We start from the raw sequence: 27,417 nt of genomic DNA on the forward strand, positions 1-27,417 counted from the left end.
TACCTGTCTCAGATCCTTTGTACCAATTTCTTTTAGGGTAGGGCATTTTGCAAATGCAAATAAGAGATGAGAACGATTTAGTGGAACTACCTTTCTTTGTTTTTTCCTTCCAATCGCTTGATCATTGGGTTTAAAGTAGATCCACATTTTATTATTGTTGCTTTTGGCTGAGGTTTCTAAATCCCAATCTCCTCTTCCCTCCTGTTCGTTCTTTCTAGGGAGTGTGTCTACTATACTTCCTCCAACTACTAAGCTTCTTAGGGGTACTTTCCCTCCTTGCTTGTTACTAATGTTTTTGGAGCTCTCCACCTCCCTAGGGGGTTTACGCATGTCTTTTCGTGGTGCCCTTTTCCTTTCTACTTCGACAACAGCTCCTACAGGGGCTGTTTGTCTCCCTATTTCCCTTCTTTCTCTTTTATTGTTTTTCCGCATGTCGTTTTCTTTAGTTATTGTCCTAGCCTGCATTTCCTTGCCCTTCTCATTACTTAGGGCCTTCTGTCTTCCCTGTACATGAGATAAACTTTTATGGGAGTACCTGAAGTTCCGATGTCTAAACCAAGAAAAATCTCCCCGCCTCCTTACCAACATTGGCCATCTAGAAATGTAGACGTCATTCTGGGACTCACCCTCCACTGTTGGCTCTAAGTTCCCTTCAGTATGGCCATCTATTAGGGGGTTGTGTACTGTTCTAACCATTGTAGGCATCTGTCCCCTTATCCCCTGTAGTTCTTCTATCATACTCTTAAACTGTATTTCATGATTATTTAACAGAGTATTATTTAACACAGAAACCTATAGCAGTCCCTGCAGCATTTTTTGTAGCATCAGCATAATGTCCAGCATAGAGGCAGAGGATGAGGTTGTAATATCCAAGCCCAAGCGTGCCATTCCGTAATATTTCATTTAGGGAGTCTAAAGGTTTTGGGCTTTGATTTTCTACATGATCCAAGCTTCTGTCAAATATAGTTCTTGCCGCAGGGTTTGACATATTAGAGCAGTCCCCCACATCTTTGGACCCAATCTCTACCGAACCTTCCTCCTCAGCCCTCAACAAGGAAAAGATCCGCAGAGAAGATGAAAGTCTTGGTTCTATAGGCAGGATCCTGCGACTTAGATCACTCTGTGTAAGGGAGGAATCAACAATCTCCATGACCTCCTCTACACTTAATAGCTCCTTATTAATCTCTTGAGCTTGGACTTGGCCTTTTCCCGGTGTGAGTGTTCTCTTAAAATGCTTCCCCACAAAGTCCTTTATTGATTTGGACACTAGGCCGCCATCTTTCTCACAACCTTGTAGTTTATTGCCAGTGGTGGATTTCTTAGCAATTTTTTTCCTCTCCCTTTTATCATTTAGCACGGGGGAATTCGCTACCGCCTCTTCGGGCCATTCTGCGACTGGTGTCACGTCGAACTCGTCTGCTTTTTCCAATTGGTCTAAGCATATTTCCCTTGGCTTTGCCTTTCTTGGTGCCATTTCCAAGATTCTCGCCTGTTCCGTAGATTTTGCCCAGGCCAAACAGAATAGCCTTTCAATATTCGAGTGCAAATTCACCAGCTCACTGTGACTTTCCTCCCGCCCTTCTTCTTATACTTCCTGTGTCTTTTCTACTCAAACACTGGTCCAAAAATGAATTAAACAATTTTTAATATAAAATCTTTTGCCACCTACCTTCCCTTTGTGCTGCCTGGCTGACCGTGGTGTCTTCTTTGTGCTCCCTTTGTCACTGCCTTACTCACTGACTGGTTATTCCTATTTACTATGGCAGATTTGGCTTGTGCCTGCCCAGACCTCACAGGGGCGTCTCCACAGGGATTTAGGCTTCCTATTGCACGTTTCGAAATTCGATTTTCCTCCCCAGCTCCACGGGCTCCGACGCCCCCACCTGGCCCGTTAGCACCAAATCAAAGGACCCAGAGCGGGGGGCGGGACCCTCGGCTGCAGCAATGCTTTCCTCTCGCAATGCAGCCGAAGCCCAAGTGCACTCTGCGCCCTCTCTCTGTGCTCGTGGTTCGTTCGGCGCCTTCCTCAGAGATTCCCCGGGGGGGGGGGGGATTTAATTAAACGCGGGCCGCGTCCTCTTCGATTTGCAGCTCCGGGTCTCACTCGCTCGCTCTTGATCTCCCCGTCCAGCGTCAGAGCGTCCAGCGTCCAGCGTCACGTTGCCACGTCAGCCACAGCACAGCACAGAAGGAAAATGTCCATGTGATCCAGCATACTTCTTTGCCATGACACTTGGACTCAGGTTTTGGAGGACTGAGATGGATCATCTTTGGAATTTTGTAGCCCTTTAGGATAGTGAGTGGAATAAGCCTCTCTCAACAAACTTCAGGTGGTGCAGGATACTGCCGCCCGTCTTGTTGCAGATGTTCCTACCAGAACACCCTCGGTACCCCTCCTGAACCAACTTCACTGGCTACCGGTGAGAAAGCGGGTTTAATTTAAAATGGCATGTACTATTTTTAAAGCCCTCAATGGCCCAGGCCCTTTGTATCTCACAAGCAAACTAGTTCAATATACCCCGTCAAGAACACTTAGATCAGGCTCGGAACTTCTACTCAATACCCCTAGAGTAAAAAAAAGCACGTAGCGGAGGTAAAGCATTCTCTTACCTCGTCCCTGTATTCTGGAATACTCTACCCTTCCATCTACGCTGCTGCCAGAATCTGCTCCACTTCAGAAAGCTTCTGAAAACCTACCTTTTTTAATTTCTTTCCTTGGATATTCTGTGCCGTCCTAAGCGCCAAGATACCCTCGTGGGTGATTCAGCGCTATATAAACCAATAAACATAAACACACATAAACCAGGAGGGTCATAACAGGGGAGTGTTTCTTTTTCTGAGAAGCCTTGGGGTGGGTAGGGGAAAGAGAACCTTTTGGTTTTGGGAGGGGGTGACTCTGATTCAGGGCGGGTGTTTTTCTTTTTAACCCCTTTGGTGGTATGAAGTTTTGTTTTTACTGGTGGGACCAGATTTTTAGATTGTTGATGTGGAAGGGTGGGGTAGGGGTGGGAAACCAGACCTTTTGGGTTTTGGGGGTAGGGCAGCTGTGGCAGGGAAAAGATCAAGGGCACACAGGGTAAAAGTTTGGCAAGACTTTGGAGGAGAAATGGCAAGGGATTGGGTCTTGGAGGTAGAGGGCTGCAGGGTCTGAGGTGTGGATGTGCGTGCATGTTTCTGGGTGTCTGATGTATGTTTTGTTGTGGAATGTTTCTCGTGTTTGGAAATGAATGATGTCTCTCTGGCTGGTGTTGTGGCCGTGGTGTTTGGCTATGTGATGGAAGTGTCTGTGGCTGGTGTTGTGAGTGTGGTGACTGCATGGTGAGTCAGTGTGCTTGTTTTTGTCATCTTATGCTTGTGTTTGTGTGTGCTGGTTGTGATTGTTGATGTGGATACATAGCTGTGATCCGCCGTCCCCCTCTGCCTGTCCGAGACAGCGTCGTCCAGGCCGGCCCCCTTTCTCAGAACCCGACCCTGAGGCGTCCCTGACAACCCGGATCCACCCCTCTGTCCTTCGTTGCAAGAACCTATCGGGACTGAAATATCATCGGAAGCACTATCCTGTGACCCCGGAAGTCCCTCCCTGATTCCGGCGCAGGAGACCGGAAAAGACGGAGCCGAAGAGAGAGAGACGTTCAGCACGGCGAACTCGTGGCAGGAGGCTCGGATGAAAACGGAACGAGAGAAGGCGATCCAGGAAGAGGAAGAGGACGTTTGGAGCGAGGACTGGTGGAGTCCGCAGGAGGTGGCTGGGGAGCGGCCGCAACTCACGGAAGAGTTGCGGCGGGGCATGTGAGTACTAGAGCTCAGAACTGTCTTCTGTAGCACCTTAAGTCCCGTGTACATAGTGAAGTGTCACCTTGGGATTGAGAGATACACTGTAGAAAGAACTTGTAAAGCACAACCGGAGTCACTCAGCACTTTTGTATAAACTCCCTGTGCACCAGACCCTCACCTACACACCCTTCCGCCCTCTCGCTCTCTGCCTTCCTACCCTTACCCGACCCGCCATTCCCCCCCCCCCCTTCCTCACGATCCTGTTTCAAGTCTGACACACCCCTGGTATTGGTAACGGTTCCGACCATATCCGCCAGCCGGACTAATAGCCCTTTTTGTTTTGTTTCCCCACAACCTCCAAGGACAACATCCGGAGTCATCCACACCAAAGACCTGTCATCCCTGCTTCCTCAGGAGAAGACCCGAACACCTCTCAAGCCAAGTGCATCATTTGTGTTTTTCCCTGGGCACGACAAACTGTTGTATTGTATAATAAAGAGACAAACATCGCCCACTATATCCGACCTCCACGCCTGTTATTCCGGTCCGCCACACCCACACGATCACAGGTGGTGTCAGAAGTGGGATATACCGGAAGCATGGAGGCCGCGTTGCAGAAATTGGCGGAGACACAAGAACATCTAGGAAAAATGATGGAGCAGTTCCTTAAAACCGCCGAGGATGACATGGGACAATTACATGATGTCTTGAAGGGCCAAGGAATGGCCCAGGATCAGGCCATGGGGAAGCTCACCGACGTCCTAGGAGAGCAGAGGCCAGTTGCTTCCCTCCCTTCGGTTGTCTTGCAGAAAATGTACCAGGGGAAGATCTGGACTATTTCTTCACAAACTTTGAAAGACTGGCCCAAGCAGCTTCCTGGCCGCCTGAACGATGGGGCCAATATTTGGGACCCCTGCTGACGCGAGAATTGCAGTCCGCATATCAACAAGCCAACATCCAGGGACAGACCCCTTACGAAGACATAAAGAGATGCATTCTTGAACGATTAGGTATCGATGACGAGACCTATAGGGTGAAGCTCCGTCAAGCCAAGGAAGGACTACAAGATACTCCCCGGGCTCTGTCCTTCCGCATCAAGGACCTTACAAACCGGTGGCTTAGACCTGCAACGTCTTCAAAAGAAGAGATACTCTCGAAGATATATCTGGAACAATTCCTGGCGTCTCTACATCCCTCCACCCAGAGGTGGGTCCGCCAACATGCCCATCTCACGCTGGAAAGCGCGGTCGAGATCGTGAGCGCCTATAGTCGGGCTCAGGACTTCCAGAAAGGTAAAGAAGACCATCCCACTCGCTTCCAACCCTCTGGCAACTCTCGACCTCATAGGGCCCCGGTGCCCCGGAAACAGGAGTCTGTCCCTCTTTTGCCATACCCCGTCATGCCCAGACCACCCCCTCCGGGACCACAGTGCTATCACTGCGGGGGTTTTGGGCACATTGCCCGAGTGTGCCCACAGATGGAAGAGCCTTTGAGGTGGGATTCTTCAGGAACTATGTTTGCATACCCTCTGGAAACACTCCACCCCGATATTATTGCCCTGTGAAAATCGATGGACAACCCGTATTGGCTCTGGCGAATACGGGGTGTAGGCAAAGCGTCCTCCATCGACAAGAGTTGGCAACACCTGTGGGGTCCGTAACAGGCACAGTAGCGATTCAGTGCGTACATGGCGACACTAAAATTTATCCCACCGCCCAAGTACACGTCCAACATCCCACAGATCCTGGTAGTCTCCTAACGGTAGGGCTGATACCCGAGCTACCTGAACAAGTGATTCTGGGGAGTGACTACCCCGGTCTTCCTCATCTTCTCTAGGACACAACGGATTCTCTAAAGCAGTGGTGGTCGGAGGCCCCCTTTCCCCAGACACAGCCTCCCCTGGAGGCTTCTGTAAAGGTACGAAAAACAAGGAGCCAGAAAAGGTGTTATTCCTTGCACACAGCCATTTATTGGGAGGCCATTTTAGTGACGAGAAAACGGGACAGTCCATTCTAGAGAAGTTCTATTGGCCGGGCGTTCACCAACAAATAAAGAAATATTGACGCGAATGCCCGGTCTGCCAGAGGAACAGCAGATACCGCCCTCCTAAAGTACCCCTGCAACCCCTACCACTCATAGACATCCCTTTCAGTAGAGTCGGAATGGACATTATAGGCCCCCTGTTGCCCTCCCGAAGCGGCTGTCGGTACGCCTTAGTCCTTGTGGATTATGCCACCCGCTTTCCCGAGGCCTTACACCTACGACAACCTACAGCCCAAAACATAGCCAAGGCACTGGTCACCATATTTTCCAGGGTTGGATTCCCTAGAGAGATCCTGACAGATCAGGGAACCCCATTTGTTTCCGCTCTTATGAAACAGTCTGTTCACAACTAGGTATAAAACAGATTAGAACCTCCGCTTACCATCCCCAGACCGACGGACTGGTCGAGCGATACAATGCCACACTAAAGACGACCCTAAAAAAACTGTTAGCACTTGAGACTAAGAGGTGGGAAGAAATGCTCCCTTCAGCCCTGTTTGCTATCAGGTGCAAGGTACAGAGTAGCACCGGTTATTCTCCCTATGAGCTCCTTTATGGGCGTCCTCCAAGAACCCTTCTGGACATGGCCCAAGAGGCCTGGGAGGCCGAACCTGACCGGATCAGACCCCTCCCCGAGTACGTTGAGAACCTCAAAACCCATCTGGGTCAGATACGAGACATAGTAAGACAAAACATGGAGAACGCACAAACAAACCAGAAACACTAATATGACAAAGGAGCCAAAGCCCGAACCCTTGTCGCAGGGGACTTGGGGCCATATGCATGAAGACATTTTCCCATAGACACAGAATGGGCAAAACCCTTTGATGCATCTGGCCCTTGGTACTTCTGCTTATGCCCTCGTCCGACCACAAATTGCTAGGCCAGTGGCAGGGCCCCTTTTCAGTCATACGACAAGTGACCCCGGTCACCTATGAATTGGAACTAGACCATCTGGGGAGTCACCCAGATTTACCACATTAATCTTCTCAAGAAGTGGGAAGGACCCCGACCGGTACTGTCCAGTCTGAACCCCAAAGCTGGTCTCCCTTATGAGACCTGTATTGATGCAGACTTGACAAAAACCCAGAAACACGACCTTCAGGACGTCCTGTTGCCCCTACAAAACGTTTTCTCCTCCACTCCTGGCCATACCACGATCATAGAGCACGCCATACAGACTGATCCAGGGAAGATAGTACGTCAACGTCCCTACCAGGTCCCTGAAGCCCGTAGGGCTGTCATCAAACAGGAGACCGATCAGATGTTACGCATGGGAATCATCGAGCCTTCCATCAGTAGTTGGAACTCGCCCATCGTACTAGTCCCAAAACCAGACGGATCGATAAGATTTTGTATCGACTTCCGTGAAGTAAATAAGATCTCCAGTTTTGATACCTAACCCTTCCCCGCGTAGACAAGATGGTTGAAAGCATAGGGAAAGCTGTATACATCAGCACGCTGGATCTCTGCAAGGGATATTGGCAAATACCACTGAAAGAACAGGATAAAAAGAAAACTGCTTTCTCTACACCCGACGGGCTGTTTCAGTTTACCGTGTTGCCCTTTGGCCTTCATGGCACTCCTGCCACCTTTCAAAGGGCAGTGAACCTGGTTCTGCGCCCCCATAGCAGATATGCCGGGGCTTACCTAGACGACATCATTGTATATAGCGACAGTTGGGAACAACACTTACACCATTTACAGCAGGTGGTCACTTCCCTAGGGTCCTTTGGCTTCACTGTTAATCCTTCCAAAACCACCCTAGCCGCTCAAACAGTGAAGTACCTTGGGTTTCTCTTGGGTGAAGGCGTAATCCGACCCCAAAGCAACAAAATCGCAGCCATTCAGTCCATCCCTTTTCCCCAAACCCGAAAAGACCTCAGAGCGTTTTTAGGACTATCGTCGTTTCATCCCCAACTTTTCCCAGACAGCGGTTCCTCTAACCGATCTCTTAAAAAAATCCTCAAAAACAGAAGAGGCCCTGAGAAATCCAACCGCCCAACTGTTGCAAGCCTTCCACAAACTCAAACAAACCCTGATGTCCGATCCAGTGCTCATTAGTCCCAACTATACACAACCATTCATTCTCCAGACCGACGCCTCAGATCACGGTTTGGGGGCTGTCCTTTCCCAAAGAGACAGGAACGGGGACGAAAGACCCATCCTTTACTTAAGTAGAAAACTGTTTCCGAGAGAAAAGAACTATGCCGTGGTCGAAAAAGAGGCTCTCGCCATTAAGTGGTCTATTGAAAGTCTTCGTTATTACCTGGAAGGACGTGAGTTTCTATTGTACACCGACCATGCCCCTCTCGAATGGATGGCACGAAACAAGGAACACAATGATCGTGTCCTACGATGGTTCTTATCCCTACAACCGTACAGGTTCAGGACCCATCACAGAAAGGGAACAGACCAAGGGAACGTTGATTTCCTCTCCCAGTACCCCCCCCCCCTTCAACCTGTACAAGAAGGACAGCTAGGGAAAGGGGATGTGATCCGCCGTCCCCCCCCTGCCTGTCCGAGACAGCGTCGTCCAGGTCGGCCCCCTTTCTCAGAACCCGACCCTGAGGCGTCCCTGACAACCCGAACTCCACCCCTCTGTACTTCGTTGCAGGAACCTATCGGGACTGAAATATCATCGGAAGCACTATCCCGTGACCCCAGAAGTCCCTCCCTGATTCCGGCGCAGGAGACCGGAAAAGACGGAGCCGAAGAGAGAGAGACGTTCAGCATGGCGAACTCGTGGCAGGAGGCTCGGACGAAAACGGAACCAGAGAAGGCGATCCAGGAAGAGGAGGAGGACGTTTGGAGTGAGGACTGGTGGAGTCCGCAGGAGGTGGCTGGGGAGCGGCCGCAACTCACGGAAGAGTTGCGGCGGGGCATGTGAGTACTAGAGCTCAGAACTGTCTTCTGTAGCACCTTAAGTGCCGTGTACATAGTGAAGTGTCACCTTGGGATTGAGAGATACACTGTAGAAAGAACTTGTATAGCACAACCGGAGTCACTCAGCACTATTGTATAAACTCCTTGTGCACCAGACCCTCACCTACACACCCTTCCGCCCTCTCGCTCTCTGCCTTCCTACCCTTACCCGACCCGCCATTCCCCCCCCTTCCTCACGATCCTGTTTCAAGTCTGACACGCCCCTGGTGTTGGTAATGGTTCCGACCATATCCGTCCAGCCGGACTAATAGCCCTTTTTGTTTTGTTTCCCCACAACCTCCGAGGACAACATCCGAAGCCATCCACACCGAAGACCTGTCATCCCTGCTTCCTCAGGAGAAGACCCGAACACCCCTCCCGCTAAGTGCATCATTTGTGTTTTTCCCTGGGCACGACAAACTGTTGTATTGTATAATAAAGAGACAAACATCGCCCACTATATCTGACCTCCACGTCTGTTATTCCGGTCCGCCACATCCACACGATCACAATGGCATTTGAGTGAGCTTTGGTCAAATATCCCGTCCAGGATATCAGCCTGGTACCGCATTCGAGCAGGGGGATACCTGCTTTGGAGATAGACGGGGCAGCAGGATAGGGCTGGTCAGGTCGGAGCCTCGACAAGATGGGCGTGGAGCAGTGTCCACATCGGATGACAAGCGTCGCCTTAATGGGCGCAGAATTGGAGCGTGACCGGAGAGCTGAGCCCCGCGAATGCAGTAACCGTGCCGGGTAATGCGGTCAGTCGGGAAGTCACGCTCTAATTCTGCGCCCATTAAGGCGCTGCTTGTTATCCGATGTGGACACTGCTCCACGCCCATCTTATAGAGGCTCCGAACTGACCAGCCCTATCCTGTCGGCCCGTCTATCTCCAACGCAGGTATCCCCCTGCCCGAGTGCGGTACCAGGCTTATATCCCAGACGGGATACCAGCACTTGTCTTACTGTGGATGCGTTTTTTTAGCGCTTCAAGGATTAGCTGGCTGCCTGCTCACGGTTGCCCATGCATTTCCCAATCATTGCCTCCTACTGGATCTTAGCAAACTTCCCAGGCACTCGTTCCATCGCCTTGTCCTGATGAGATCCCACTATCTCTCAGGGATTGAAACGTCGTCGACACACGTCTCTAACTCTATACTATAATTTGTATCATATTGTTGAGTATGAGATGCTAACTGATTGTGACTTTTTCATTTACATTTCCAAACATAAAAGTCACTTTTTTTAGACACTTGCCTGTGGTAAGGAAATCAGCTGATTTCCTTTTACCTCGTCACGGTTTGCTCACTCATTCTTGTATAAATTGTGCCTTAATTCATTGCTTAATACATTTTTCTATTCTGTGAATAAACGCTTATACACCAATTTTTGATTGTAAAAATTGTGTTATTGTACCGAGCCTACATGTATGGGACCCTTGTTTCTCCTAATAGATGAGAACATGAATGGTAAATGAGCTGTGCACAGGTCCAAAAATGGTATAATCACCACAGTATGCTTCAGCTGCATGTGTGATCATAACCCTAATCCAGCCTCATGTGGGTATCAAATGATGTCATCGCCCTGTCTACCTACGTCCTTAGCTCATACCAAAGGTAACAAATATCATCAAATGGGATGTCTACATAGAATGCATCCCTACCCATTAACATAAGTCCCTGTAATCTGCTATAGCTTATGTTTCCGAGACACACTACATGTAGGACAGGTGGGCCTCTGCTAAAGAGAAATTGCTGTATCTTCTGAATAACACCAATGACATGACATGGAAGGGTCCATTCCACAATGTTCCCACTTCACATGTGACACTTATACTTCTGTCCACTGTCAGATGACGCAGATGACAGATTAATCAGAGACGCCTAGGTAGGTGTCACATGCAGTACAGAAGAGTATAATGTAGACATAACAGCTCTATTTGGTTTTAGTTAGCTGGAAAAATGTCCATTGTATAAAAGTCTACCTAGGAACATCCCCTATCTAGATTGTGTACTGTGAGCCCACGTTTAAAAAAAAATGAATAATACTTTGCAATTACATCAGAACATTTGTAGTACATAAGGTATTGGAAATTAAAAGTCCACAAAAAGTCTAACTCGTTTCTAATAGGGAAGATGATTCACTGTACATTTCATGTTTTGCTAACACAAATACCAATGTAGCACTGAGTGGAGAGACACATAAATGAGCCCAACATGTCAGCATACCATTCCCCGAGGTACATCACCAGCCTTAGAATGAGCATACACATGTACATACCGCTTGACTGCATACATACTTCACAATGCAATTGAACATTGCCTGAAAGTCTTTGAAGTTTTACAACCAAGCATGTCATTGCCTCCAAAGTTGACCTGGGTAATGATGTCAGTCAATGGTTATGTGTGACTCACCAACCTATATCTATAAACTGCATTATGGGGTTACACATACTCTGTATACCCATTATGTACTCACATTGTCATGTACACATTGAACAACATATAATATAATGTGTGATATTGTCAGAACAACTTGTTGACCCTCTACATCATGTGGGGAGCAGTTGTACATGTGGCAGTACAACACATACATTTACACATGCCAGCATGTAGGCAAAAAAATATAGGCCAATTACTCAACATTGCCCTCTTTCCATGAGGTTTTAGTGTTCAGTGTCTGCATCTACAGTGCATTGTGTCACATGCCACAAGTGAGTAGTCCACCATCACAACAGACACAGTAGTGCAGAATCATCACTCCAGACACAAGTCTGATAAGTGGCCTGTTTGGGATTACTGTCAGACTTTACTTCCAAAGATGAGGTCGTTAGCTCCAGCAAATAGGCAGAGAAGTGGCTGCTCAACAATGGACACACATCTGTGACTTCAGCATGCTTAGTTCATGGTTACATGTATTTTGCATTTTGAAGGTTGCGTTGCTGCAAGACAGTGCAACTGAACTTGCACGTACGTTGCGGTTGCAACGCCGTTTACTTTCACTGCAAGTCTGCACACTGTTGACAGCACACACTGCTGCTGACCGCCTTGGTGTCACCCCAGTGGGATAGTGACACCCGATGCAGGCCGCACCCCCCGCGCCCCCATAGTGACGCCGCTGTCTGGCAGTAGGCACTGTGAGATCAGAACTCGACTGTAATAACCTTATAATAGTTGAGTTCCGACATATTTTCCTATAATCATAATCCATAAATCATACCATCTTGATCGACTGTGTCGAGGGCATAGGAATCCAACACAATGCAAAGAAACTCTTGGCTTCTTTCCTGTCGGACAGGACTCAGGTGGTTACCATCGGACCGTTCCAATCATCTTCTATGTCTCTGCCATGTGGAGTCCCTCAAGGCTCATCCCTTAGTCCGACGCTTTTTAACATTTATGTGTCGGACCTTGCCAACGTTATTCGCGCACATGGGATGAGCCTGACCTCCTACGCAGACGACACCCAGCTGGTCCTTGCCGTAGGAAGGGATGACCACAAAACAGCTAATGCTTTTAATCTGGGTATGCAGGCAATAGGGAATTGGATGGCGGCCAACTGTCTGAAATTAAATTCAGACAAATCTGAAGTAGTCATTTTTGGTCATCTGACTCCTGAATGGTCCTCCCTCTGGTGGCCCCTATCATTGGGCACCCCGCCGAACCCAGTCAGTAAGGTGAGGAACCTGGGAGTCATGTTCGACGATCACCTTACCTTTCTGCCCCACGCCAATCAGATCACTTCCTCTGCCTTCCACAAACTACGATTGATAAAAAAAATTCTCCCATTCCTTCCAGAGACAGCCGCCAAAACCCTGGTTAGTGCCTTGGTACTGTCTACATTAGACTACTGCAATGCACTCTTTCTAAATGCTCAAGAAAAAGTTCTAAATAAAATGCAGTCTATTCAAAATGCCGCCGCTAGGTTACTAGGAAAAATCCCCAAACACCACTCTGTGTCAGAAACCATCAGGAATCTTCACTGGCTCCCGATTAGAAATAGAGTCAAATTTAAAACTCTTTGCATAGTGTACAAGGCTCTGCGAAATATAGGACCAGCTTTTCTCACCAGAAATCTTATTCCCTACTGCCCCCCCCAGAACCTTACGCTCATCCAGCCTACAAGAGCTTGCTGTACCTCGTACGAAAACTGTTTCATGGGGTGATAGAAGATTTCTAGTTTCTGCACCTAAGTTCTGGAATACTCTGCCGCTATCGATTAGAACAAGCGATACCCTTTGGTCTTTTCGAAAACAACTCAAGACCTGGCTTTTTAATCTGTGATCTTGAGATACCTCCCTTGGGCTGAAACTCTGCAGATACTTAGCGCCGAGATGCCCTCGGGCCTTTGCATGCGCTTTACAAAAGTCTCAAATAAATAAATAAATAAATTTGGTCCATCACAGTCACCAATTATAAAGAAATTAGTAACTGCTGTTTATACAGGGATACAGAATTCCATGTATTATAAAGAGATATTTTCCAGGTAAATTAAAGATGCTATTGACTCAAATATTCTAATAAAAGGTAAGTGAAAGGTAAGTAAAATATCTGCAGCTAAGTTAAAAGCTGTGCCGTACACTATAGTACAGTGTAATACAGTTAACTCGATTTTAGTTAACACATCTGTTGATCAGTCAAGTGTTGTTGGGGATTATTTTTGTGTATAGTGTTACTATTTGAATTGCAGTAAGTACATAGTTGGTGAGTGGACTTGCTCTACAGTGTTTTATAATATACTGCATTGTTGTATACTGTGTTACAGTCGAAGGGTGTACAGTGTAGTGGCATAGAGAGGAGTAGGATGTTATACGTTTTCGTGCCATATGTAAGAGTGCACCGAGGTGTGATACAGTTTATTTCTATGTCCTACACTACAGAGGCTGGTGGTGTCATAGTGTCACACAAACTGTAGTACAGAGCCATGTGGTGTAGGGGTACATTAAATAGTATATAGGCTACATATAAAACAAGCTACACATCATTGTTTTTTTATGTTTCTCAGACCAAAGTAGATGCTGTCTGGTTTGACAGGTTGACCAGTCGCACTCTTCTAGGGGAATCAATTCCTTTAATTTCAATTCAATTTAGTCAAAAGGTATTCAAAAGGTGTACCAAAGGAATACATTTGTTGCTCTGATTTTATTCATATGAATCAGTTATTCAATTTCCTTTCAAAATAAAGCTGTTACATCACAGCCATGTGAATATTCATCAACATTCCGTTTGACAATAATATTCTCCACGAGTTTATCCAAATACCCAATGCATTTCGTGCTATCTGCACTTCGTCAGGGGAAATACATTTCTGTGGGGTGAAATCAGAACGAGGAGTAATCAATGATAAGGAAGCAGGTCACAGTCTGTGTAAAATGTTAAAGCATCATTCTCAGGGAGTGACTACAAACCGTCTAAAGGAGGTTTAAATGTGGGTCCAAATGTGAGAAATACGAACGAAAAAGTGAAATGAATAAATGAAATAAAAGTGCAAACGGATATCAAAATGTGTAGCCCAAGTGAATAATACATTGCGGGCAATCCTGTTGTTAAAGGGCTTGTGTCCCGAGCGTTCGTTACATGGTGCAACAAGCATGCTGCTTTATCATGTGCCGTGTATTTAATCCGGTACCGTATGGATTATACGTGAGACCCAGACGGTGAACTAAATCATGTCAATCCTTTGTGTAAACGTTGGCATGCAATACGCTTTCTGCTTAAGCAAATAATCGCCATTTGGCACTCACCGATCGGGTGGTAAGGACACGTAGTAAGTAACCGCCGCTCTGGACCGTAGTCGGGTTAGTATGTGTTCGCGCATGCGCATAGCGTGTGTAATGTAAGGTTACCTGCGTGACCCGGATAGCTTCAAATGTTGAGCTTAGCAAAACTTAATAAGTTAAAGGATGTTTTGCGACATGTTAAGATTAATGTAAACGGCTTCTTCAAAAGGGTAATATCCGAGAAAAACAAAGCTTGTCATATTGGTACAAAAGTGCTCTAAGTACAGTTACGCTCGCGGCCATCTTGGTGCAGTCAATAGTGTGTCAATAATTCATTAAGCAAGGCAAGCAAACAACTTAAAACAGGTCAACAGATTACATAATGATAGAAGCTGAAAGTAACAACCACGTATTCTGAATTGGTAATCAATTCTGGAATTTGATCAGGGAAAATAAGGGAAAAGATAAAATAAAATGCAGCCCATAAGAGTGATGGTATGAGAAAGTGCGGTGAAGTTCATAGTCAATGTGTCTCTTCAAGATTATAAAAAACAACTATATTCAAGACGTTCATTAAGCCCCGTGGGGTTGCAGGAATTCAGTTTTTTAATCCAAAATATCTCCCTTTGAAGCAGTCTTTTTCTGTTGTCACAGCCTTGCCTCACAGGAACACATTCCAAAACCATAAAACGTATCTGGCTAATGTTGTGATTGTTGGTGATGTAGTGGGCAGCTACGGGGGCTTTTGTAGATCTGTTTCTTATGGTGCTTTTGTGCTCTGTCATTCGGATTTAGATTTTTCTCTCCGTCTTACCCACATAGGGAAGTCCGCAGGGACATTTTAGTAAGTAAACCAAATTTCTTGAGTCGCATGTGGCGTTGGTAAACAAGTTTATAGGTTTTCCTGTAGTTGGATGGTTAATGCTGTTCCCACGGATAATGTTATTGCAATGCCCACAGTTTGCACATGGGATTGTTCCAGAATATTTCTCATTTTTGTTGCGTGCATCCTTTTCTATAAAATCCTTAAGATTTTTAGGTCTTTGGTAGGCGAACAATGGTTTACTGAAGATTCCTTTGAAATCTGGTTCCTTCTCAACCATCTCCCAATTTTTCAAGATGGTTTTCTTTATCTGGTGGCTTAGGTTTGAAAATTTAGATACAAACACTGGTCTGCTTTGGTTCGTATCCTTTATGTGTGTTTTAAGTAGATCCTCTCTTGGGATGACTTGCGTTCTAGCTTTGGCTTCTTCTAGAATGTTATCTGGGTATTTTCTTTCTCGAAATTTTGCGATCATTGAGTCTGCATTTTTTTCATATGTTTGGTCGTTTGATGATATTCTTTTCATTCTTAGAAGCTGAGAGTATGGTAAATGACGTTTCAGTGACATGGGGTGACAACTGTCAAAAATCAACATGTTATTCCTGTCAGTTTTTTTAGAATAAACATCGGTGTAGAAACGGTTATTTTGTAAGGAAACAAGTACATCCAGGTATGGGATGGAACCTGTGTTGATGGAATGAGTAAATTGGATGTGATCGTCGATGTCGTTGATCTCTTTGATAAATTCTCCAATGTCAGTTGAAGGGCCTTTCCATATAAGAAAAATGTCATCGATATATCTCCAAAACTTATGGATTTTATGTTGCCATCTGGGATTTTCAAGGATGTTGTCGAGTTCCAATCGGTGCATGAAGAGATTTGCGTAGCTGGGAGCTGCACAATTCCCCATTGAAGTTCCGGCCAGCTGTTGGAAATGTTGATCATTCCAAGAGAAATAACTGTGGTACAGCGTGAAGTGGAGTAATTCCAACAGGAATATTTTGAGTTCTTGCTTGATGTTATGGTTGAGTAAGAATGACTCTATGGCTTCAATGCCTCTGTTGTGGGGGATGGAGGTATAAAGTGAGTATACATCAATAGTGCATAATGTTACTTCCATAGTTTCGTCTAGTTCTGTTTCTTTGAGTTTGGTGAGAAAGTCGGTGGTATCACGAAGGTAGGTTGACATTTTTTGAACAAGTGGTTGTAAATGTCGGTCAAGGTATTTCCCTATCGGTTCGTGGATTGAGCCCCTTGTCGACACAATGGGTCTAAAGGGAGGTTTCATCAAATCTTTATGTATCTTCGGTAACATGTGGATACTTGGACCTTTAGGGTAATCTTGTGTCAGAAATCGTTTGTCTTTTTCGGTGATGGTTCCCATCTCAACAGCTTGGTTGATGATGATTGTCAAAGTTTCTTTAAATGTATTCGTGGGATCATTGGGCAGTGTCATGTACAGTTTTTCATTAAACACATGGTTGTTTACGCTCTCTGTGTAATACTCCATGTCCATTATAACGATTGCACCTCCTTTATCTGCTTTACAGCATTTGATCTTTCGATTCTCAGAAATTTGATTGATTGCTCGAATTTCATGAACAGACAAGTTCGAGCGTTTAGTGATTGGTTTCTTAAACAACTCCTTAATTTCGTTCATTGTGATTGTTTCATAGGAATCCAAGATTTTGTGGCTTACTGGGGCCAAAAATGTGCTTTTACTTTTTAATCCTAACAGTGTGTCTTCAGTTTGTGTAGAAGTTGAGGGTTCAATCACCACGTTTGTAAAAAAATGTCTCAAACGAAGAGTCCTCATGAACTTGAAGAAGCTCACTTCCATTTCCAATTCGTTGGATTTGTAAGTTGGTACAAATGTGCGGCCACGTTGTAAAACAAGAAGTTGATTCTTGGATAACCTTTCTTTCGAGATGTTAATAACTAAGTTGTTTTGCTGCGTGTCGATTGGGCTATTGAAGAGCTTTGCTCTCTTTGTGTTCTTGCTCCTCCTGGTTCGACGTGTTGGCTTTGGCCTCTCCCTAAAAAAGGCCTCTCTGATGTTGTGGGTGCAGAAGTATTGGCGGTGTCGACCCTGTTATCTGTTTGTTTTCCTCGTCTATCCGTTCTCTGCGTATCTTTATGCATAGAGTCAAAAGATGATGAACTGCCTTCATCCGAGGACGGATTTTGAAATGGTCTTTGTTGTCGTCGCTGGGCATAAACCTCAGCCCAATTATACACTTCCCCAAGCTTGTAGTCGATGGTATCTCGCTTGTACTTGCGAATTTTTCTATCATTTATCTCTCTTGTGTATTTGTCTAGCTGTGTTTTGATGTCTATTAGAGCTCTGTCTAAGTCGTCTTTTGAAAGATTACTTTCCAAGTTGATTTGTATTCTTTTGATGTCTTTGTCAAGATCTTCTATGACTTTAGATAATTCATCCACAATAAGTAGAATCAAGTCCAATGAACACTTGTTCAATATTTCATACCACCGTTCTGTGAATTTTGGGTTGTTCCTGCAAAGCGTTGGCTTTAGTGCAATTCGTAGCCCTCTTGGTATTCTCTGGTCCTTGTGGTATCTGATTAATGTGCCTGCATGGAGTTTCTGATTTATAATCCTCTTAGAGGTATACAGCAATTGTTTCAACAAACTCTGTGATGAAAAAGTACCCGCAGCTGTGGGGTCTGCTTCCTGTATCAATGCGTAGATCCTTGAAAGGAAATTGAATAACTGATTCATATGAATAAAATCAGAGCAACAAATGGATTCCTTTGGTACACCTTTTGAATACCTTTTGACTAAATTGAATTGAAATTAAAGGAATTGATTCCCCTAGAAGAGTGCGACTGGTCAACCTGTCAAACCAGACAGCATCTAATTTGCCTATTTGTAACTCCCCAACGGTCAGAGGGAGCAGACCGGTCAGCACCTAAGAGTTGAACGCATTATACTTTAGACTACCTCACAGAGTGCCATGCCACCCTCCACAGATCTCAGACCAAAGTAACATTTCTGTAACACTAGTATGTCATCATTTAGAAGATTGAAAGTTCAAGATGATCAAATTTCAGTATTCACCTTAAAAAATAGGGGGGAAACAAATCCATTGAATTTTGGAAAAAAAAATATATCCTGTGCATGTCCAACTGTTAAAACATCTCATATATATGGTAAACTATAGATCACACCTATATTCACAGTAGATTGTTGAAAACGTCCTCAACCATGCGAGGTCACATAATGACATATTGTAGTAATCTGCTTCTCATGTAATGCATCTCCCTGGCCCTGGTTCTCTGCCTGATGCTCTAGCTATATGATGTCATTTGGAATGTTATGGATGTTTGTACTTGAAGGTGGAGCTGTTGGAGAAGATGGGCTGAGCAGCCAGGAGGCTGCTCCTGGTGGGGCTTATATTAAGACTTACATTGGAACTTACTAAGCTGTAACTTGAAGAATAAACTACAACTACAAGAGCTGTCTAACAGACCTCATTGATTTCTACACATATCTACTGATTTCTATAAGTCCAACTCTAAAACTGTGTTCTAGGTTTATTACAATGGTAACATTATAAATTGTGGATGTAAAATTAACAGGTAACTGTCTTTTTGCAGTCTGTGCTTAAAACTAAGACTGTCATCATACCATTCTGCTGTCCAACTCGTGTTTTCCTTTAAGTAGATGGTATAGCGTCTCTCCATGATTAAAAATAATAGCACGAGAAGTAAATGTCTTCCCTGAAATAGAAATTTGTTAAGCAGTAAAGTTAGAAATACTCATATTGATTTTTCTGCTATTCAAAGTACATCTTTAAATAATCAAAATTACATATTTCGTTACCATTATTAAACAAAGGGTTAATACAGGTTCTGATTTACAGTTTGGACAAACGTTTGATTGCACAGCATTACATATTATATTTTTTAATGGAATTGATTTGCCGCCAGGTATTGGTATATACACACATTTTTCAGAGGAAGCATTTCTGTTCCCAAGCATATCTTACAGCAAAGTGGTCAGAGCTCGGGTTTGCCTCGTTAGCTATTATTTGCAGAACAGCCATACAGAATTCTTGAGAATCTTGCTGAATAGTACCAATCCACATAGCAATCATATCTCTAATGCTACTTTTGGAGTGGCATATGTCATTCTCAGACACAATTTGTTGATGAAGATTTGTTACGGTCTTGCAGAATGGTTGCTCTATATGTTGCTGTATTCGTTCTTTGACTGACAGAAAGTATAAAAGTAGATTAACAATCACATCGCTATAGCAAAAATACAACTTTGATTTTTAAACTAATCGCTGTAATTTTTGTGTGTGTTTTCTTTTTTCTTTTTAGGCAATTACATATCTTCTTCATTAATGGAGTTTGATGTATTTTTTCTTTTGGAAAAATTGGATTTTGACCAAGATGAGGAGTGTTTGTCTTCCGCAAACGATTGCATTCCCTAACACAGCTACTGTCCGCATTAATTCTTGCCTGACCAAAGTCAAAAACATACAAATATATTTTTATTTATACTATTATTTTTTTACATGAAACAGAGCAATGTAAGCCACTACCTCTTTAAATACCGTAGAGCCAATGTTACTTATTGCATAATCTAAGCTTAGTCCTTGTGATTTGTGCATTGTAAACAAACAGGATACTGTTATACTGTTTTCTTCCATTAGGCAAATGTTTGATAAGTAAGAAGCGTCCTGTACACTGAGAGATCTCTTTTGCTCTGGGATGTGGTCAAATTTCACCATAATTAATTCTCTTCATTTTTGCAGAAGTCAGAAAGTAAACTTCAAATTCCATGGCTCCATTTACAAGTTCATCTTCTACGTGTAAATTGCATCATAAAATTGCACTACAATTTTTACACAGATATTCATTTTTCTGTAATCTCACTGCATGTGACACAGATTGTTCTATATTTTGTAATAGCTAAACTTTTGCTTATACGTCTATTGAGTCTGTGACTCTCTACTTTATCTTTAAAAGGGAGATGTACAATTTCCTGTTTTTCCAGATTTAGTATTTCATTATTAATTTGAGCACATTTCTCAAGGGTTGGCATCAAACAAACCATGTGCTGCGATTGTGAAAGAAGGTAATGCATTACTTCAGCAGGAGAATGAAGGTTAGGAAACAATGTACTTGTACTTTGTTCCCTAATCTTAATGTTTGCTTCTTTTGTGAGAATGCCAAGGCAAATGTATTGTAATATCTTGGGATATTGTTTGTCATTAGCTTGTTCTCTATATGTAAAATTCAAACAAATGTTGACTGTCCCCATACTTTCCAAAGAATTGCGAGTTTGCAACTGCAAAGTTTATGGAAAATCGGCTCACTTTTTACAGGTGTCAGTTGTAATAAGTCTCCCAAAATTCTTTTACATGTTTCCTTCTAAAGAGGACTTTACAAGAAGTACTTCTTGCATTCGCAAATGAAAAAATCCCAACATTAAGTTGAAACCCATGCTCTTTGATCAAAACATTTAATTATCTTGACATGTGTCAGTATTTAATTTCAAGTATTTACATTTGTTGTGTTGCCCCACAGGCAGTAACTGTAGATGATGTAAAGTAATTCCTTTGATATTATGTGCTGCTATTCCACTATGAGCAGCAACTACACAAGATACATTTGAAGTCAAGTTGAATGCACATAAGCAGTATTTAATTTAATAGGAACAATTTTCCCTGTTCCAGCTTCACTGCTGATATATTGTAATGTAGGCTGAAAACTACTACATTCACATAATCCATTTTCATGTTGAAGTCCATGATCTACAGACTGCTTTATGTTATTTGTATATTTGTCCTTTTTTATTTTTTTGTCCATTGCATGTTCAACCTTGTCCATAGCAATCATAGCTTTATTATCAATCATTGGTTGTCCAAGTGGATCACCAGTCCTAGAAGTGGTGGTATTATTAGTTGATGGAGTATTGTGTTGAATTTCGGAATTTGTTATTTTCTTCTGCTATTTCTTGTTCCAACATCTCTAAGCATATCTTAAATTGAGGTACTGCAATGTGATGTTTATATTTATTTATTTGAAAAGTTGTATAAAGCCCAAGCATGACCTGGCAGGGTATCAGTCCTGTACAACGTCGCCTGCTGGTTAAGCTAGAGTAGGAAAACATAATAAATAACTATGCATGTACAGCAGAAGCACATTGAAGACAAAAAACTAGACATATTCACAGTAAACAAGATGCAGTTTGCATCGTAGAGAAGGGAGGGCATGGTTGTAAGGTCATTTCAAAATGTTTGTGAGGCTACAGTACAATTGTCGCATGTAGCTATTCATAATCAGGCCTTTGACTTCTTTTTTAAAAGTAGAGGTTGAGGGGATTGTTCTGATTTCTGGCGGGAGACCGTTCCATATTTTCGGAGTAAGACCGGAGAAGGCGCAGGTGTGGGTTCACTTTATTTAGAATTTTGGTGGTTTCAGCAATAGAGTGCTCGAACTTCTTAGTGTGCGATTCCCACACGATAGTTCAAGTTTATTTGTCAGGTAAGTGAGCGTGTTCTGATGCAGTGCTTTGTGTGTCAAGCAGGCTATCTTATACCTGATCCTTGCATCGAGGGAAAGCCATACATTAAATGTATGTTGATAGAACTCAAAGGGGCCTATAATATCTTCTTCTTTATGCCATGGTTTAAATAGTTGAAGAAGTGCTAATTAGTAGAATTCTTTCTTTTCTGCGGTGTAACAACACTGTTTCTGATGATTAATAAGAGTACGTTCAGAATGGCTTATTAAACATCTATTGGTCCTTTAAACTCGAAAACTTCCTCCGTGTAGAACTGTACAACTTCATACAGTGTTAGGTGTTCTAACAAAGTACTTCTGTTTGGGTAATATGTGTTCAACATACTGATTTTCAAAATGTCTTTGTTAGTGGGCCCAAAATGTGCCTGGTATTCAATTTCAGGTAGGCTTTTCAGAACTCTTCGGCGTGATGATGGCAATCCTAAGCTAAACCACATAATTGTCTGGGATTTACCATATAAGCTTGAAGAAGTCAAACGGTCGCAGGCTTCATAGCTCTTAACCTCATAGTGAAATAGCATTTGGAGACTAAGGGCCTGCTTTAGATCTCGGCAGGACTCCCGTCGTCCCTCCGTGGCGGCTTTTACAAGTACTCCATCAAGCTGATGGATTACCGCCTGCCGTATTTAGATGTGCACTGGCTGATTGTCTGTCCACGTTGACAGTGTTTTCCGTCGTGTAAGTTGCTCACCGCTGTCAATGCAGCAGACTCTTCTGCCAGCTAACATTACTCCGTCATAGTCAGGGTGGAGGGATTGCGAAGAGCCTATTTATATTTCACAGTTGTGCTTGGGCTGTCCCAGTGTTGGATTGTCGACAGAGGGATTCCATAATGCGGCGCATTCAACATTGTACTATTCCTGTGGTTTTTTGATGGATGCTAGCATCAGACACCTGATCTGTTTTGGCTAATTTAAACACACTCCATTTCAGACCATGATCCTTTGCCATTCCACTGCAGCAGAACATTATTAAGGAGAACGTTTTTCAGTTTGCTTTCTCTGTTTCTTGTTTATTTTGTCTTCTTTCATTTATATTCTGTGGGTTATAAATGTATTTAAGTTTATGTTTTAACAAAGGCAGGGAGGAGAACATCCTGTTTTACTGAGGGAGAATTGTCAGTCATGGTGGATGAAATTATTAGAATAAAGCCATAATTGATTGGAGCCCAAGTACAAAATACAACTATATCTAAGAAAGGCACATGTGGGCCAGAATAGTTGACAGAATGAATGCTTTAGCTAGTAACCTGGTCACACAGGAGGAAATTATGTAGAGGTTGAATGACCTGCGGGGGAGAGTGTGTTCCCTAGCCTCCAAGCATCACTTGGAGACCCAGAGGACTAGTGGTGGTTCTCCCAGTCCCCCGTTACAACTGTTTCCCTGGGAGGCGAAGGCCTTGTAGATCCTACATCCTGAAGACTTGACAGGAATTTCTGGTGGAGTGGAAACTGGTAAGTTATATTTTTGAATTTGTCACTAAACCTAAATGGTATTTTTGCTTTTAATTTGGCTGTTGCTAATGTGTTTTGCACATTTTCTAAACATATAAATCTATATATATAAAGATTTTTTTTTCTATTTAGGAAATATGAAGCATTATTTGTGTTTCTTTCATTTTACTACATCTTAATATGTGTTGTCAATATGAAGGCTTTTCTTCATTTTCTTTTTTTTGTTTTTGCCTAGTTTGTTTGATGGATTTTGTTGTACATAAGATTACAGGTGTTAATCTCCATGACATTTCACATGATGCCATGGTGCTTGAACGTGTTTTTTAACCAAATTACATATTTAATATATGTGTTCTTTTGTCAACTTTGTTTTATTGATTTTCTCAAACAAGACTGAACATAAAACAAAAACAAGCAGTGCAATAAACTACGCATGATGGTTCGACAAATATATTGTCCACTCACATCCAGCCCGCATTTCCACCACTAGAAAGATATAGGGGCATATGTAGATAGGCCTTTGCGATTCGCAAACGGCGTAATTCGCAGAATTACTGGTGTTTGCAAACGCAAAAGTGTGTGATAATATGTAGGTAAGAAATGTTCCATGCAAAATTGCTAATCGCAAAATTTGCGATTAGCAATTTTGGGAGTAATGGGTTCTGTGAATACATATGCGAATTCGCAAGCTGCGTATCAGTATTTGCGAAAATCGCAAATATCTTCACGCAAATTCGCAATTTCCAATTTAGGAAAAAATCGCAAATAGTGAATTTACGAAAGTCGCAATTTTGCACTTCTCAATTACCACCAACTCTGGCCAGTTGGTAACCAGGTGCAACCTATTTAAAGTGGCCCATGATGCATCAGTGGCTTCACACAATGGCTGGGCTTTATGTTATAGCCAGGAGGCTGCGCATCCGACAGGCTGAAGAGAGAACGAGACGCCAGGAGAGGATCTACAGGACACGCATCACCCTCTTCCAAAGCACTGAGGAGGACATCCATGTGCACTACAGGCGGCATCCAGACAGTATTCTTGAGCTGATAGAGGAGCTGACACCCATGCTTGAGCACCCCACATACAGGGCCCACACCATTCCCACACACATATAGGTGTTGTGCTCACTGCACCTCCTAGCGTCAGGGAGTTTCCAGGGGGTATTTGCCGCAGTGGGAAGGGTGTCCCAGAGCGCACTTTCACGTTTCTTCCATGCTTTCCTGAATGCTATGATGCAGAGGATGCATAACCACATCAAATTTCCAGACACACAGCAGGAACTTGACCAAACCAAACAGGAGTTTTATCAAATTGCCCAATTTCCCCCACGTGATTGGCTGTGTAGACGGAACACATGTCGCACTGTCCCCCATCACACAATGAGTATGTTTTTAGAAACAGAAAATCATACCATTCAATTAACATCCAGGTAGTCTGCAATGCCAAAAATCTAATCACCGATATCGTTTTAAAATTCCCAGGAAGCACTCATGATCATGATTCCTTCATTTTTAGACACTGTGCTTTACATCGCAGACTTACAAATGGGGATTTTGGAGAGGGATACCTGCTAGGTAATTTCATGGCACACACAAACAGTAGTATGAAATGTTTCAACTTGCAGCGCAGCATCTCACTAAACTTCAACATTCTTCTTCCATGCAGGAGACAGTGTATATGCTGTGCGTGACTACATTCTCACACCCTACCTAAATCCAACCACAGCTGCTGTGCGGAGATACAACACTGCCCACAGAGCCACAAGAGCCACCATCGAGAGAACCTTTGGAATCCTCAAAAGCCGTTTCCGCTGCCTCCACAAGAGTGGAGGCACTCTACAGTACAGTCCGGAGACGTGTTGCAAGATAGTGGTGACCTGCGCTGTACTACACAATATTGCTATCAAGAAGGGAACCCCAGTGGATCTGACTGACTCTGACACATCTGATGAGGAGGAACCAGCCCCCCAACGCAGACGTGCAGGAGGAGCTGAGGTAGCTGCTGGGCGCATGAGACGTGATGACATCACACAGAACTACTTCTAGGTAAGAGAAAAAATCACAATGACCACTGTTGTTGTTCAAAAAAAGTTTACTTCCTTAAATGCAGGATATGCAATGTCACACAGTGCGACTGTAAGTCTGAAATTAGCACATGTTCATGTCCTCACAGTGCCCAAATATCATTAACGTAAGTCCTCATGGGATGTGTTGTTTCACAACATACCAATGTCCATTCTGCCGCTTCACCTACGGCGTGAACGCCCTGATGCACCACCGTCAGCCTGTTCAGTGGTTTCCGTGGTCTTGTCCACACCTCTGCCCTGATGGCCACTCCTACGCCTACGCCTTTCTGCTGGTATTGGTGGAGTAGGTGTGCTTCTGCTGGATTGGCCATCAGTGTCTATGCTACCTGGCGTAACAATCCCCCCCAGTAACAGCAGCCCGCAGCTGATCAAGTGCATGTGTTACCTGCACCAGGCTCTTGGCAACGTCCTGACAGCAGTGTACCATTTCATGTTGCCTGCTCACAGTTCTTCTAGCAAGCATGGATATGGCTGTTGATTGGCAGCTCACAGCCCTTGAAAATTGGTCCAGCCGTGTGTTTAGGTGTCGTTGCTCCCTGCGCTGGGCCTGCCTAGCAATCCTTGCTTCATTTAGATTGGCCTCTGTTGCTGTTGCTATTTTTGTGATGCCAAGTCTCACCTCTGACATGTGCCGATTGTGTTGCGCCAGCTGACGCTGTATTGACGATATGCCTTTGCTTTGTAGGCGCTGCACACGTAACATTTGGCCCTCCAGCCCAGCAAAAACAGAATCAGTACCTGTTGAGGCACTGGAGGTGCTGGCCCGTGCCCTCTGTCTGGCTCCACTGACAGTCGTGTTGAATGTGGGTGTTTGGGTTCTACCCTGAGCTGTGCTTGGTGATGCATCAGCCTGTGTTTCATCTTCTGCATCTGTGGACCCAGATGGCATTTGTATCAATGCAGGTACTATTTTGCGCCGTTTGCTTTGCGCAGAAGGTGTGTCACGCGTGGCACCCTGGCTCTGCTGCCCTGCCTGGTCCTCTGCTGGAGCTGTCTCTCCCACTGCTGCAACAGTGTCCTGTGTTATTGGTCCATCTGCTAAAAAATAGCACACATGAGTTGTGTGTCAATTGAATTTTTTTTCAATATAGTTTTTGACAATACTATTTACATGCCTGCTTGTCTATTTTGTGTACTTTGCATATTGCTATTGGAACTGTTCCCTATGTACCATCTGCCCCTATTTACATTACATAGGACTACATTTCCCATTATGCCTCACTGGGTATTCCTAAAAACATGGACCGGATTCCTATTCATGCGTGTGGATTTTGGGGTCTGGGTGGGATGGGAATGCATTGGATGATTTGGCATGCATCTTACCTTCTGTGTTGTCTCTGGTCTCAGAGCTGTCCAGGTCGGCCACGCCCGTCACTGCCTCAGGCATGAGGATTGTCTCCACCAACTCCTCCAGGGGCGTCGGGTCAGGTGTAGTGGAGCTCCCACCTCCAGTTGCTTTTGCTTCTGCCAATCTAGTGGCCACCCTCTCCTTGGACCTTTGTCTCATATCGTACCGCTTCCTGAGGTCCTCGGTGGTACGATGGGTAACGCCAATTGCATTTACCTTTTCCTGTATGTCTGACCAAATTTTCCTTTTTCTGGCTTCAGGCACACGAAGTGAGGCTTTTCCAAACAGGAGGTCATGTTGCCTCACCACCTCCTCTGTTAATACCTCCAACTCCCTCTCAGAACATTTCTGTTTCCTTTTTCTGCATTGTTCATCTGCCTGCTTCTCACCACCTTGTTTTTTAGCACCCTGTGATTCCATTTTGCTCAGTTTGGAGTCAGAGCCAATTCCACTCTCCCTCCTCTCTGTCTCTCAACCAGCAACTGACTCTGACAGGTGCAGGCAATCAGCTGCAGCATGGAGACTCACACTTCCTGGTTGTGATGTCATCATTCTGCACCTGAATTGCTCTTTCCCGTTTTTGCGATTCCTTATTAGCGAATTCGCTAATAAGGAATCGCTATATGAGTAAATGCAAAAATATTCTGCGAATTTTTGAGAATCGCTAAAAAATAGCGATGTTTTACC

The 27,417-nt window shown here is 44.2% G+C and overlaps 1 protein-coding gene across 6 annotated transcripts in view; it reads right to left on the reverse strand.

Moving 5' to 3' along the window:
• The window catches only part of LOC144763959 (uncharacterized), a 286,851-nt gene that overhangs the window by 172,510 nt on the left and 86,924 nt on the right, over positions 1-27,417 (reverse strand). For all 6 annotated transcript variants that reach the window (XR_013596286.1, XR_013596285.1, XM_078650024.1 and 3 more), the window contains one exon: positions 18,933-19,024. Coding sequence is in view for 4 of the 6 variants with exons in the window: in XM_078650024.1 (XP_078506150.1) it covers positions 18,933-19,024 (92 nt within the window). In the remaining 2 variants the exon portion in view is untranslated. The remainder of the gene's footprint in view (positions 1-18,932; positions 19,025-27,417) is intronic.

This window comes from Lissotriton helveticus, chromosome 6 (genome assembly GCF_964261635.1).
Source record: "Lissotriton helveticus chromosome 6, aLisHel1.1, whole genome shotgun sequence".
NCBI lineage: Eukaryota > Metazoa > Chordata > Amphibia > Caudata > Salamandridae > Lissotriton > Lissotriton helveticus.